This window comes from Equus asinus, chromosome 10 (assembly GCF_041296235.1).
Source record: "Equus asinus isolate D_3611 breed Donkey chromosome 10, EquAss-T2T_v2, whole genome shotgun sequence".
NCBI classification, from domain to species: domain Eukaryota; kingdom Metazoa; phylum Chordata; class Mammalia; order Perissodactyla; family Equidae; genus Equus; species Equus asinus.
Window position 1 is genome coordinate 55,951,877 of NC_091799.1, and position 15,829 is coordinate 55,967,705.

Sequence of the window (15,829 nt, forward strand, 5' to 3'; positions counted from 1 at the left end):
CAAGTAAAGGTAGATATACAGTCAAATTTAGAAAACTAATTCTGTAATAGAATAGCATGTTATCAACTTAACTATAGTATAAAGGTTAAAATAAAAGAGTTTTAAAAATAACTATAACTATTATAATTTGCAGACAAATACACAATACAAAAAGAGAAACTACTGTGAAAAATATAAAGGGTCAAGCTTTTGTACGTGATCAAATTAAGTTACTATCAGGTTAACAGGGACTGTTTTATCTACAAGATATTTTATGTAAGCATCATGGTAAATGAAGAGCAAAAACTTAGAGTAGAATACAAAAGATAAAGAAAGGGGAAGGAGAACATACCACTACAGAAGATCATCAATTCAAAAAGGTATGCAGAAAGAGAAGAAATAATTGACACAAAAATAGCCAGAAAGCAATTAAGAAAAATCAAATTAGTAAGCCTTACATATCAAAAATTACTTTAAATGTAAATGAAATAACTAGTCAAAAGGCACAGAGAATGTGGATAGATTAAAAAACAAGAACTAACTACATGCTGCCTATAAGAGACTCACTTTAGATTTAAGGACACATATAGGACTGAAAGGATGGAAAAAGGTATGCTATGCAAGTGGAAACCAAAAGAAAGTGGAAACAGGCAAACTTATGGCAGACAAAATAGACTTCAAGCCAAAAACAGTAACAAGAGACAGAGAAGGTGATTGTACAATGATAAAAGGGCCAAATTGTCAAGAAGATATAACAATTGTAAATATATACACACCCAACAATGGAGCATGTAAATACGTCAAACAAATGTGATAAATCTAGAGGGAGAAATTGACAACATTACAATAAAAGCAGGGATCTTCAATACTCCACTTTTAACAATGGATATATCATTCAAACAGAAAATCACAAAAGAAACATTGAGATTGAACCATACTTCGGTCCAAACAGACATAACAGACACATAAAGAGCATTCCATCCAATGCAGCAGAACACACATTCTTCTCAAGTGCACACAGAAAATTCTCCAGAACAGCTCATATGATAGGTCACAAAGCAATTTTTAGCAAATATAAGAAGATTAAATTATACCAAGTATCTTTTTGAACCACAATTGTATGAAACTAGAAATCATTAACAGGAGAAAGGCTGGAAAATTCACAACTTTGTGGAGATTAAATAAATACTCCTGAACAACCAATGGGGGTCAAAGAAGAAATCAAAAAGGAAATTAAAAAAATCTTCAAACAAACAAAAATGGAAGCAAAATACATCAAAACCTATTGGAAGCTGCAAAAGCAGTACTAAGAGTGAAGTCTCAAGTAATAAATTCCTACCTTAAGAAACAATACAGATCTCAAAAAATCTCACTTTATAGCTCAAGGAACTAGAAAAAGAAGAATAAATTGAGGCCAAAGTTCACAGAAGGAAAGAAATAACAGAGACAAGAGCAGAAATAAATGACATACAGACCAGAGGGAAAAAATAGAAAAAGTCAATAAAACTTAAGAGGTGGTTCTTTGAAAAGAAACAAAATTGACAAACTTTTAGCTAGACTAAATCAGAAAAAAATACAGTAGATCCAAAATCAAAATGAAACAGGAGACATCATAACTGATACCACAGAAATACAAAGAATTATGAGAGACTACTGTGAACAATTATCTACCAACAATTAGAATAACCTAGAAGAAATAGATAAATTCCTAAAAATAACCTACCAAGACTGAATCATGAAGAAATAGAAAATCTGAACAAACCAATAATGAGAAAAGAGATTGAATCAGTAATCAAAACCTCCCAACACAGAAATGCCCAGGACCAGATGTTTTCACTGGTGAATTCCACAAAACATTTAAAGAATTAATGCCAATCCTCTCAAATTCTTCCAAAAACATTGAAGAGAGAACACTCAAAGTCATTTTATGAAGCTAGCATTACCTTGATAACAAAGCCAGATAAGGACATTGCAAGAAAAGAAATTACAGACCAATATGCCTGATGAATAAAGATGTAAAAATTCTCAACAAAATATTAGCAGACCAAGTTCAACAGCACAGTAAAAAAGATCATTCACCATGATCAAGTGGGATTTACCCCTGGAATTTAAGGATGCTTCAACATATGCAAATCAATAAATGTGATATACCACATTAATAGAATGAAAGATAAAAATCATATGATCATCTCAACAGACACAGAAAAAGCATTTGACAAAATACAATATCCTTTCATGTTTAAAAAAAAAAGCTCAACAAAATGGCTATAGATGGAATGTTCCTTAACATAAAGGACGTACACAACAAGCCCATAGCTACCCTCACACTCAACAGTAAAAACTTAAAATCAATTCCTTTAAGATAAGGAACAACATAGAAACTATCACCATTCTATTCAAAATACTGTTACAAGTCCTAGCCATAGCAATTAGGCAAGAAAAAGAAATAGAAAGTCTATATTAAAAACAAAGAAATAAAGTTATCTCTGTCTGCAGATGACATGATCTTATATATAGAAAACCCTAAAGACTCCACTAAAAAAGTTAGAACTCATAAATAAATTTGGTAAAATTGCAAGATTCAAAACCAACATACAGAAATCAGTTGCATTTCTATACACTAACAACAAACTATAAAGGATAAATTAAGAAAGCAATCCTATTTGCGACAGCATCCAAAACAATAAAATATTTAGGAATAAATTTATGCAAGGAAGTGAAAAATCTGTAGAATGAAAACTGCAAGACTTTGCTGAAAGAAATCAAAGAAGACACAAACAAATGGAAAGACAACCCATGTCCATAGATCAGAAGTTTTAATGTTATTTAAATGTCCATACTAACCAAAGCAATCTACAGATTCACAGCAGTCTCAATAAAAATTCCAATTGCATCTTTCACAGATATAGAAAAAAATCTTAAAATTTTTTGGAACCACAAAAGACTCAACATAGCCAAAGCAATTTTGAGAAAGAACAAAGGTGAAGGCATCCCACTACGTGATTCTCAGCTATACTACAAAGCTATAATAATCAAAACAGTATGGTACTGCAATACAACCAGGCACAAATACCAGTGGAACAGAATAGAGAGCCCAGATATAAACCCACATATATATAGTCAACTGATTTTTAACAAGGGTGCCAAGGACAACGGGGGAAAGGACAGTCTTTTCAGTAAATGATGCTGAGAAAACTGGATATCCACATGCAGAAGAATGAAACTGGACCCCTATCTTACACCATTCACAAAAATTCACTCAAAGTGGATTAAAGACTAAAATATAAGACCTGAAACTATAAAACTTCTAGAGAAAAAGATCCTTGACATTGCACGGTATTGACAATGATATCTTGGATGAGACACCAAAAGAAAAGGGCACAAAAAATAATATAAACAAGTAGGACTATATTAAACTAAAGAGCTTCTATACAGCAAAGGAAACAATAAATTGAAAAGGCAACCTACATAATGGGAGAAAATATTTGCAAACCATATATCTTATAAGGAGTTAATATCCAAAATATGTAAAGAACTTATACAACTCAATAGCAAAAAAGCAAATAATCCAATTTAAAAATGAGCAAAGGACCTGAAGAGACATTTTTCTAAAGAAGACATGCAAATGGTCAATAGGTGTATGAAAAGATGCTCAACTTCACTAATCATCAAGAAAATGCAAATCAAAACCACAATGCAAATCAAAACCACAATGAGATACCACTTCACGCCTGTTAGGATGGGTTTTATAAAAAAGACAAGAGGTAACAGACGTTGGTGAGGATGTGGAGAACAGAGAACCCTTATATACTGTTAGTGGGAAGGTACAATGGTACAGCCACTATGAAAAACTGTATGGTGGTTCCTCAAAAAATAAAAAATTGAACTACCATTTGATTCAGCAATCCCACTTCTAGGTATATAGGCAAAGAAACTGAAATCAGCCTCTTGAAGAGATAGCTGAATGCCCATGTTCATTGAAGCATTATTCACAACAGCCAACATGGAAGCAGCTTAAGTGTCAGTCAATGAATGGATAAAGAAGATGTGATGTGATACACACACACACACACACACACACACACACACACACACAGCGGAACATTATTCAGCCATGAAAAAGAAGGAAATTCTGACATTTGCAACAATATAGATGGATCTTGATGACATTATGCTGTGTGAGATAAGTCAGAGAAAGACAAATATAGTATGATTGCACTTATATGTGGAATCTAAAAAAGCCAAACTCACAAAAACAGAGTAGAATGATGGTTACCAGGTGCTGGAGAGCGACTGAACTGGGGAAATGTTGTTTAAGGGTACAAACTTGAAACTGGTAAATAAATAAACTCTGGAAATTTAATGTACAACATAGTGATTATAGTTAACAATACTGTATTATAAATCATATAACTATATATTTATATTCTATAAACAACCAATTATAAAGTTTCTAAGAGACTAGATCTTAATTATTCTTACTACAAAGAAGAAATGCTAATAATGGGACATGATACAGCTGTTAGCTGATGCTTCAGTGGTACCCATATTGTAATATAAAAATGTATCAAACCACACATCGAACACTTTAAACTTACACAATGTTGCATGTCAAATATAACTCAATAAAGCTGGAAAAAAATAAAATTAAAATAAAGAAGAGGAAAAGAAGATGCACTACGTAGAGAGCGAAAAAGAGGAATTACAGCAGACTGGGCAATGGAAGCAGTGCAAGCCAGAAAATAGCAATTTCTTTAAAGTACTAAAAATAATTTTTAAAAAGTAAACATGAAACTCTTGATCCAGCAAAAATATATTCAAAAACAGATATGATTTAGAGATTTATTCAGACATACAAATGTTGAAAGAGTTCATCACACCTGAAACACAAGAAATTTTAAAAGATATACAATAATCACAAGGAAACTATAGCAGATAGAGATTTGGATCAACACAAGAAGTGAAAAGAACAGAAAATGACAGACGGACAGATAACTATATCTTTTTAATTTTACCTGGATTACCATAATATTAGTTGAAATTAGACTATGATAAGTTAAATGCGTACACTAAAAATGTTTTAGTTAAGAACCCATCAAGGAATAAAATGTAATCACACAAAAAATACTTAATCAAAAACAAGGCCAAAATAATAGAAAAAGAAAATAAAGAATAGATGGACCAAATAGAAAATAAAAAGAAATGTGGTAGATTTAAATGCAAATATATCATCAGTAACATTAAATATAAATGGTCCAAGCGACTCAATTAAAAGACCAAGATTGTCAAATTAGATAAAAATAAACATGACCCAACAATATAGAACCTACTGAAAATATTATGAGACAATGAGGAAATTCAAATAATTACTGAAATATTAAGGAATGATTAATATTTCTGGTAATAGTATTGTAGCTGTGGTTTTATAAATCCATATATAAATACATTATCTTTTAGAGATATCTAATGAAATACTTGTGGGTGAAATGGTACAATGTCTCACATTTTCTTTAAACTAGTTTAGTTTGTGGCTAGGTGAGTCACGGAGATGAAACCTTTTTAGATCTATCTAGTTGAAGATGGCTGATAAGTACATGGGAGTTCACGATACTTGTCTATTTTCATGTTTTGATTTTTTCATAACAAAGTGTTTTTAAAACTTAAGGTCAGGCTTTCACTTTCAGTTAAGATATAGTGCGAACGATCCTACTCTATCTCTCCCAGTGAATGCACTCAAAAATCACAGAAACAATGTACGGATTTGAGGACTCTAAAAAGTAAACAGTAGCAGGTGGGTTGGGGAAGGAAAATATATATTGAAATACCACTTACCGAGCACATTTGTCCTCTTTTCTCTTCTTGTTTCTCTTAGCCTAGATTCAAAAGAAGCTGGAAACCCAGAACTTCACATTGACGTCTAACAGAAAGAGCTCCAAGAGAAGCCGTCCATTTCTGTACTGAGAAGTGGAATTGGGGACCCTTCAGCTCAGAATGAGTGGGGAAAATTCTTTTTTTTCTCTTCTGCCCTAGCCCCTGAGTAATCCTACAGCACCACAGTGACAACAACGGCCAGGCAGGCACCTAAAATGTGATTAAAGAAGAACACTTCTGACTACAGAAGCTGTGATTCTGTAGGGTGTGGGAAGCAGGAACGCCTGCTGGTGTTTTGCTCTATATCATCTCATTACCTAGAAGAGAAGCAGCCAGAGTCATGAAGAGTGCACACCAGAGTAAAGTAATGAAAGTCACAATTTCTAGCAAGAAGACCAGGAAAAGATCCCTAGGAACAGGAGAAAGTTTGGGAGGTAGCTGAGACAAGGGAGCTCAAGAAAGCAATCCTACGAATTTGTGTATAAACTCCTAGGCTCATCTCCAGGCTGCAGATGCTTGAATCTGAATATAAACAGCATATCCCTATCTTTGAGAACAAAAGTATGCAGTAGACCACCATACAGACTGCAAACCATCCATCACTGGTGCACATGTGGGATAGATACCAACAGCACTGAAAACACTTTAAAATTGAACTGATAGGGGAAGCAAAGCCCATAGATGGCAGATAGGAACTGTGGCTGAACCTAACTAGGTCAGATACAACTCAAAGATCATCATTTTCCATAGGATGTATTCAAAAGCTAGAGTCCCATAGCATTCAGTTGATCAGAATACAATTCTAAATTGTCTGACATAAAAGAAAGAAGAAAACCTTAACATCTCACAAGAGAAAAGACAGTTAATAGACTTTGTCAAAAAAAGATTTTTAAGAAGTGATGAAGAATAAAGAGGATCACTCTAAACAAACAGGATCACTTACCAATAATGTCAATAAACCATACTTTCTTCTCTAATCACCCCCAGGTTGTAAGAAGACAATGCTATGGGGGCCCTGTTTCCAATAAAATTAAGGTTATGGTAAGAAAAGCAAGAATGGATGTTGGGTCGTCAACTAGCAATCTCTGCCACAATCCCTCATATTCCCCAATTGAGCAGTCCTAAACTATAGGTATTTGCAGCTTTTCTGTTCCCTGTACAAGACGGAGGTATGAGGACAGACAATAGATTATTATAAAATATACACGCAAAACAGCACATGTACCGTAGATGTATGGGTTAAAGAAAAAAAACCAGCATTTCATTTGAACTAAGATGCTATCAGTTCAAGATATACCATTATTGTGTACACCATAAAAAAGAAAATGCTGTCAACTAAACTGATATAAGGATTTGTCACTGCAAATTTGTATTTCATACTTATTAAAAAGTTGTCCTTCAGACTTTGATTTTTGACACACATACTCTTGTGAATACATGAAAAATAAAGTGACTAAAACAAATTTGTTATTTCTACGACAATGATAACTACATCTCTCAGGGACCATCCTTCCAGAAATGTTAAAATGTGAAAATTAAATACCTATATACTCAACACCTTATGAAATAGGACAATTCCCAACACTACTGAATCTCTTGTGTATACTTTCCAGATGACATCTCTTTTCCACCTTAGAGATATTCGCTTTTCTCAAAAGAAACTATTAAATATGTAGTCATGTCTTGTGTAGCCTTGTTTTCTAACTGTTCTATAAATGGAACTATATTTCTTCTTCAACTTGCTTCTATTCAGCAGCAGGTGAGATTCACCCACGGAAATATGTCTAACTGCCAATGTTGTATAGTATCCCACTGTATACATGCATCATAATTTTTCAATTCTTCAACTGATGGACACTGGAGATATTTCCTGTGCTTTACTCCAAAATTCTCATGGTCTTTTCCTGGAATACATGTATGAGTTTCCTCAGGGTATCGATCTAGATGTGGAATCGTTAGGTGTAGATGATAGCCTTTTTTATTCTGATCACAGAGAAATGCTGCGGTGCTCTTCCTCCCCCCTCCTGAATATCCTGAGTAGACACAAATCCTGTTCTTTCTTAATCTATGGACTGGAATTAACATCTATGTTCATGGACCTTCAGACAGAAGAGGGAGAAGGAGATAGAGGTGCTTCTGAGCCCACAGAACGTGACTTTCGGTCATAGCCTGGGGAACCAAAGGCAGGTAGTGGTTAAAGCAAGAAGCAGCACTCCTCTTGGTTCTGCTGAGCAAACGTATGAGGTGGGGCTGTGCTAGGCAGGAGCCTGGGGTCTCAGGCTTCACTTTAGCTGATGTCACAGAAACTTCCAAGGTCATTACTATGCTGTGGGACATGTAAACTAAAAAAGACAAGTGTTTCATTGCAAAAAGGAAAGTATTATTTATTCGATGTAAAAGGCAAGCAGAGTGGAAACAGCTTGCTCCCCAAGACCTTGTGCCTCTTGTGATGGGCTTCCAAGGTTACTGCCTTCTTGGCTGCACTTGTCACAGTACCAGTGACCTCTAGCTCCTTACCACAATCTGAAGACTGCATGATATGGCCTCCAGGCTGCTCTCCTCCACACTGTCTCTACCCTATCTACAGCAGGTTATTATTTCTTAGTAAAGAGCCTATCCCATTGGATCTTCCACTTTGACAACCTTGCTCTACTGTCTGTGTAGTAAGGAGGGTTTTGAAGGTCTGAAGAAAGAGCCAGTTTTTTCTGGGGCTCTTATTTGAAGACCCTGGAAAAAGAGTCAGGATGATAATCAATAAAGGTACCCCAAGGAAAATGAGAAAGAGGTTTTTATCTTGATTCTCACTTAATTTACTCATGGATTCTGAATCAAAAGTCTACTAATGATCATATCATTTCTTGGCTTAAAAAAAAAAAAAGCCCACAATCAAGTGCAAACTTCTAAGTATGTCATTTGAGGCCTGTGACAGTCTGGACCCACTTGTTCTAACCATCTTATCTCCAACTGCTCCCCCATGGGCACACGGTACTTCAGCCAAACTTGACTAGTGACTGCCTCAAACACATTTTCTCTTATCCTCTAGCATGTGGTACTGTGAAGGCATTGCTCAAATTCTGTCTCACGGTGTAGCTTTATATCCTTAATATATCTTATCTCCCTACAGAGACTGTGAGCTCCCTAAGGGCTTTATTCCTAAGGGCTGCATAGCTCACCCTGCTCTGTCCAAAGCAGAGAATCTGGCATACTGTAGGCACACATCAAAGTCTACTTAAAAAGTACTGAGTCACCATATCTTGTCCTATTAAACTGGAACATCTTCAAATACAAAGATCAAGTCAGATCTGTCCAACTGAGCTCATTAACGCGGTATTTGCCCATCTTCTTCTACTTTCCCACCTCTGTGAACAGCACTGCCATCCACCCAGACCCTCAGGAAGGAAACCTGGGGCTCATTTCATATTCTCCCCATCACTCACTCCCTCATCTAATCACTCACCACATTCTATGGGGTCTATGTCCATGACTCATCTATGTGTCCATTCAGGCCTTTTATCATCTCTTCCTGCATGGCCATCATCCTAACTGGCCTCTCTGATTTCAGTCTCCCTGCACTCACCTGAGCAGGGAGCACTCTAAGCACAGTTGTGGTCAAGTCACTCCTTTGCCCCACATACCTCGGTAGGTTCTGTCCCATGACCTGCATGAGCACATCTTTCCTACTGCATTTCCTGCTGCTCCAACTACACAGAGCTGTGAGTATCCTAAACACACCCAGCTTCCCTTTATGCCTTTGAGCCTCTATGGAAGCTGTACCCCGTTTCTCAGCATATACTCCCCACTCTGCCTGATTTGTCTTTATATATACCAGTTGTTAGCACAGGGCAAGGCATGCAGTAGGCATTTAATTGTTTCAAGAGATGAATGAATTGACCCACTTCAGGCAAGTTACGTTTACCCATGTTTGATAGATTGTGATGACATTTGAGATCCAGTCTAGTTGATATCCTCAAGTTTCATGAATGCCTAAAATATGTTCCCTCCTAGACTAGGAAGAGCTGCAAAAGAAGGGAAGGGAACCAATCTCTGGATAACGGCGCCCCATCTGACCTAGTCATGGATCGGCTCCTCCTCAACTTTTGAGAAAACCTGAAAAACAAAACAACAAGTTTAGTCAAAACAAATACCACATAATGTCAAGATTTTGATATATAAACACCATTTCCCAATAAAAAGACCCCGGACTCCTTGAAGAAGTGGTTAATTGCAGGGCTAGGACATGGAAAATGTGAGTTTGGAATATCTTGTAGAAAATGCCAAAAAAGACAGACACTTGTTGCAGGAACATAGGAGACAAACTGAAAGAGTTACTAAAGGTCTTAGTTAGAATAATTTAAGCAAAATAATAATAATAACAGTGGGGGATTATAACCCATAGAATAAATATCCATGTCATAAATAACAATAATAATAATAAATAAATAAATAATTGAATAAAAACAAATGAGGGAGAAAGGATAATTCTTCCTAATAGTAGAATTCCAATTATTACATGTAAAGGGAATCAGGGAAACATAAAATCTCCACTAGGCAAACACCACAGGAATAATTGCTGCAGACAAAACCCACTGATGAATGCTAAAAGCAGTGAGCAAACACTTGGGGAAAAACAGGTTTTTGCAAAGAAATAACCAGTAAATGCAGTTTGGGATCCTGGAACCAAAACACCAATGAAATTCAAATGTTTAGCTGAGTTAATAAGATTGTACTAATGTTAATCTGGTTCTGATGATTGTATTATAGTTATGTAGGGTGTTACTATGAGAGACAGCCAGGAGAAGAATTTAGGGAAACGCTACTATTTTTTTGCAACTTTTCCGTAAGTCTGAAGTAAGTTTTTCTTTGTTTTTTTTTTTTAATGCACTTGTTTTTGCCTTTTAAATTAGCAATTAAATGAAATAATTCCTAAGTTCTGCAAAGAGCATAGGTTAGTAGCTAGAAAAACATAGGTTGAAATCCTCACTGTATTACTCATCAGTGTGTGTGTCTTTGTCCAAGTTACCGACATCTTCTGAACCTCCATTTCCTTCATTTGTAAAACTGAGATGAATAGAACTTCATCACTGATGGCTGTGTGAATAAGACACATGCACAAAATGCCAGGTACAGTGCGGCACAGAGCAGGCAAGAAACAAGACTTCCAGTTTTCTTCCCAGAGGAGCCATCTACTCACTGCATGATGGAGTCAACCTCCATGCATGTCCCTATTCTCACAGAGTTTACAGCTCAGAGTGGGAAACAGCCAGGCCATATCAGGTTCACACTGCCCCTTTCTTTATATAATGCTTGTCTGCCTGTGCTAGCTGTGATTTAGCACCAGTGATTCCCTGAAGCAAGTGACAAAGATGAGAAAAGGAGAAAAGTTTGTAATGCCTTCCACTGGACTGCAAGCTGCTTGAGGGTTAGTGTTTCACTTATCCTAATTTACGGCATACATCTGAGCACAAAATATTTGAATATGAAATAACAAATCCAATAGAAAAGAAGGGAGGGAAATCTGGCCACTCACCTAGACCTCTTTTGGGTGGAGCTGAGGCTGGGGAAGGAGCCACGTTCTCAGCCCCTGGGCTTCTCTGGTCCTTCTCCTTTTTATCTCTCTGAATGGTTCCATGGGATTTTAGTATTGACTTATGTTCTCCCATCCTACCAGGAAGGGAAGGCCTTTGAGTGGGAGTTCTCCCCTTTTCCTTTCTCTTCCTCAGGCCCTCAGCCTGGGGTTGGGAGACTCTCTGGCCTCCACCCTGTTCACTCACGTTCTCTTTACTCTGCGAGGCTGAGACAAAGGGTCCCTCTCCTCGACCTTCAGCGGCCTCTGTAACAGGTCTGCTGGTCATCTCCCCTCCTGCAACCACACTCATGCTATCCTCAGGTGTTACTGCTGCTGCCCCTGGTGCTTCCCCTTGGTCAGGCCCTGGAGATGCCGTAATTACGAAAGAGAGTGGGTTCCTAAGCTCACAGTATGTGTGGGAAGCACGTTGTTGGATTTCTTCCCCATCAGCATAAGCAAGAGAGGTGGCCCCAGACACCTCAGCAACCATGGGAAGGCTCCTGATGCTGACCTGATCTTGGTCTCCTTCTCCATGGAGCTCCACAGTCTGTGCCGAGAAGGAAAACAGGAAAGTAGAAAAGAAAATAAGTGAAACTAGAAAGGGCTGTCACCTGTCTTCTTTAAGCTGAACAACACAGGAGCTTATAATTAGACCTTTGAGGTCATCTAGTCATCTCCCAGTGGATGCAGGAATCCCCTCTACAGTACCCCCGCAATGCTCACTCTAGTTTTGCTTGGACAGTCCCAGGCCCCGGGAGAGCACTACTGCAATTCACCAGGGAGCATCCTCACACTTTTATTTCATACACCTATCTTAGCATTTCTGCAAAATAGATTTCTAAAAGTGAGACTACTGGTCAAGAGCTATGCCCATCTTACATTCCGACACCTATTAACAAATTGTGTATATGTGCACAAATCATGCTGCAATGCACAGATGTACAGAAAAATTCGTGCATGACTCAAATAAAGGAAAGACTTTCTCATAGTTAAAAATGTCCTGCAACAGATCAGACTGCCTGGGTTGCAGCAGCAAGTGTTCCAGAATATATTGGACAGTCAGGATGCTGTTGAGGGCATTAAAACATTGGGTATAAGATTAGAGGAGCTGACATCTAAGGGACCTTGAATATGCAAAAGCACTCGGAAGCTCGCCAATGTGACAAGGCCTATATATGGTGGCTCATTTGGCCTGAGCTCTTCCAAATGCAATGTGTTTACCCAGTGACCCTGGGAGAGCAGGCTGGGAGAGCCTCAGCTGCTCTCTCCCAAAGCACCCTGGCCCGATCTCCGAGAGTCTCTGCAAAGGCTTACTGCTGGGCTCTTCTCGTCCTCTGCCTCCAACACAGGTATGTCCATTGTGTCACCAGCTGGTTCAGCCTGGGTACCACTGTAAACCTCCACTGGCGGTCTCAGGAGATACACCAAGTCTTCCCAGCGTGCAAACAGATCTTCCTTTGCATCTGAAGAGGGGCACAGTTGTAGGTAAAAAGAGCGGCCAGTGGCAAGCTTCAAGTGGATCTGTTTTTTTACATAATTGTAGACGGATAACTTTACAAACTTCAAAGGAAGCAGCCTATAGGGAGCAAAGGAGTGGGAGATTAGGTGTGGATAAACAGGAAGGAAAAGGCTGTGAGCCTCTTGGCCCGGCCAGTCCACTTTCTCCATTAAGATTTACCAAATCCTGCCCTCTTGACCTCAGCTCTCACATTCACCTCCTCAGCCCTGACATGTGCAGCCCTGATTTGGAGTAGACACTAATCCCATCATGCCTCATTTCAACACCTTTATGGCTTCCGACCATGTACCAAAAATGGTAGGTGTTAACCCCTAACTTACTCTGCCATACAAAGCCCTCCCACTGGATGTCCCCAAATCCCTTCCTGGTCTTAGTCCCACAACCTTCCTTACATAATCAATGGCCACTTTCCCCACAAAGCCTTGGTGAACTGCTGTGGCTGTCTCTGATCTCTGCTGCTCTGAAACCACAGTTGCTAGTCATGCTGTAGAAGCTCCTCTTGCTTTGGGTTCTACCTTATGGCGAATTATGTGCCTCATTTTCTTGTCCCTTCTGTATACTTCTCACAGGGAGCGACTCACCTGGTCAGCTCCAAGCTCTTTGTCGACTTGAAGCCCCTCCCTGAGGTATCTCGATCATGTCTGGCATTGACTGCACAGCTCACAGCTGGTCGTGCCAGCAGCATGACATCAGGTATTGTGAGGTTGGGGCTGGTGTATGTGATGCCCACAGTCACCATTTGCACACTGTTGTGCACATCGATCACTTCTCCTCTTTTGCTGATCTGTTGTTGGAAGAAAGAGGAAAGCAGCACTCTCTTACATTCTCTTCTATCTGTCCTCCTCTGCTCCACTCGTAAATAAAGTGTGTAGCACAGTTCCTGGTGTGCAGCAATAGCTCAAAGGGATGTTGGTTTCCCCCCCACCCCACACACACACACAGTTCAAGCCCTGTACCACAGCAACAGCTCTGACTCATTTCCTTTCCAATCTGACCTCTCTTTGGGGCCAAACTCTACTTGCTCAGCATACCTGTGATCACGCATTTCCCTGCTCATAAGTGCCCGTGATCAGTATCAAAATAACAAATGCATGTTCAGCCCGAGATCCAGCAATTCCACTTCTGAAAATTTATTCTACATTTACCTGCACACACGCAAATTATGTACAAAGTTGTTCATTACCACGATTTCTGATAGCAAGAGATTGGACACAACCCAAGTCACTCACAGTAAGGGGCTGGGTAAACCATTTTAGAATTTCACAAAACAGACATTTTATTAAAAATAAAAACATCTTTTTCACCTTAAAAATGCCAATGCAAAACACAATCAAATGTGAACAGGTCATTCCAGACTAAAGGAGTAAAGAGTTGTGACAACTAAATGTAACACATGGTCCTAGACTGGCAAAAACATCTGCTAAGAACACTACTGGGACAACTGAGAAAATCTGAACATGTACTATATATTTCATAATAGTATTCCATTGACATCGAATTTCCTGAAATTGCGCCATGGTTACATAAGCAAATGTCCAAGTTCCTAGAAGATATATGAAAAACTTAAGGGTAAAGGGACATGATACTAGCCACTTCACCTAACTCTTAACAGATTCAGAAAGGATAATAGTCTGTGTCTTGTGTCTGTGTGTGCTGATTCTCAATCCTGCCTACACATTACAGTAAACTGGAAGCTCTGAAACATCCTGCTGCCCAGACTGTTCCAAGTCAGTACACTAGAATCTTGGGGGGGGGGGGGTCCCAGGCATAAGTGTTTTCTAAACTGTCCAGATAATTCCAAGGAGCAGCCAAGGTTGAGAATCAGTGACAGATCTAAAGTCATGGAGCTCCCTGGTTGATTCTCACACGTCTATTCTTCCCTAGTTTTCTCTCTCACATTTAAAAGGCATGTGGTTATTTACACCCAAAGTCTGGTTCATACTGCTAGGATAGGACCCACACCATCATCCAGTAAGCAGCGTAGAGTAGAAACTCCCTGAGCTGGACGTCAGAAAGCTTTGGCCTCAGCCACTTTTTGATCTGGGAAAGTCACTTCACTCTGGAACTCAGTTTGCTCCCAAGTAGAATGAGGACATTCATTTTGCCTACATAATGAGGTTGTGGTGAGGCTCACAGGAAATGGACACCAAAGTGCTTTCGATACTGGACAACACCATATAAATACAATGGATATACAGAGCCTAAAGTTCCTAAAAAACACACCAAGTGAGAAAAAGCAAGCTGAGCAAGGTACACCCAGTATAATGTCACGTCTAAAGTCCACACATATAAAACAAGACTACACTGGATCTACAAGAGTCATAAAATGTTTAATAAGTGCACACATATAAAACGACAAAAACCTGCATGGGAATGCTAATGAACATATTCAGAACAGTGGTAAATGGAGAGAAAGGGAAATGCAATCAGGAAAGGGCATCCAGGGAGATTAAATTATATCCTTTTTTTCTTTAAAAAATATTAATCTGAAGCAAATATGGCAAAGGGTAACCACCTGATAAAATTGGGCGTATAAAGCAGTAAGTGAAAAAAAAATGTGTGTTTCCTCTACCTGGTTGAGGTGTCTGAAGACATCTTTGCATACTCAGCACCTAACAGGTCTTCCATAAATTCTTGTGGAAGGAAAAGAACGAAAAGGAAAGAATAGGAGATTGCAAGAAAGAATCAGGGAGAGGAGGGGAAGGACGAGATCATTCACCTGGATGAAGTCGCTCTCAAACATGGGTGCGTCCTTGAATACAGAATAGTCGCCATTGTACAGTTGCCGCTGCAGTTTCCCCATGGAGTTGTTGTTGAACACGTGTAATACATAGCACCTTTGGGTGCTGTGATATGATAACGTCCTGTTGCTACCCATGGCTATCTCTGGTTAA

The 15,829-nt window shown here is 38.6% G+C and overlaps 1 protein-coding gene across 9 annotated transcripts in view; it reads right to left on the bottom strand.

The window, feature by feature from the left end:
• Positions 1–15,829, bottom strand: part of GARIN6 (golgi associated RAB2 interactor family member 6) — an 83,114-nt gene that overhangs the window by 34,233 nt on the left and 33,052 nt on the right. For 2 of the 9 annotated variants that reach the window (XR_011506430.1, XR_011506431.1), the window contains exons 2-6: positions 15,655–15,821; positions 13,517–13,719; positions 12,731–12,992; positions 11,378–11,963; positions 9,919–9,957 (exon numbers count right to left, since the gene is read on the bottom strand). Coding sequence is in view for 5 of the 9 variants with exons in the window: in XM_044772738.2 (XP_044628673.1) it covers positions 9,941–9,957; positions 11,378–11,963; positions 12,731–12,992; positions 13,517–13,719; positions 15,655–15,821 (1,235 nt within the window). In the remaining 4 variants the exon portion in view is untranslated. Of the gene's footprint in view, positions 1–8,211; positions 9,958–11,377; positions 11,964–12,730; positions 12,993–13,516; positions 13,720–15,654; positions 15,822–15,829 lie in introns of those variants that run through there. The other 7 variants (XR_011506433.1, XR_011506432.1, XM_044772738.2 and 4 more) reach the window with 6 other exon arrangements.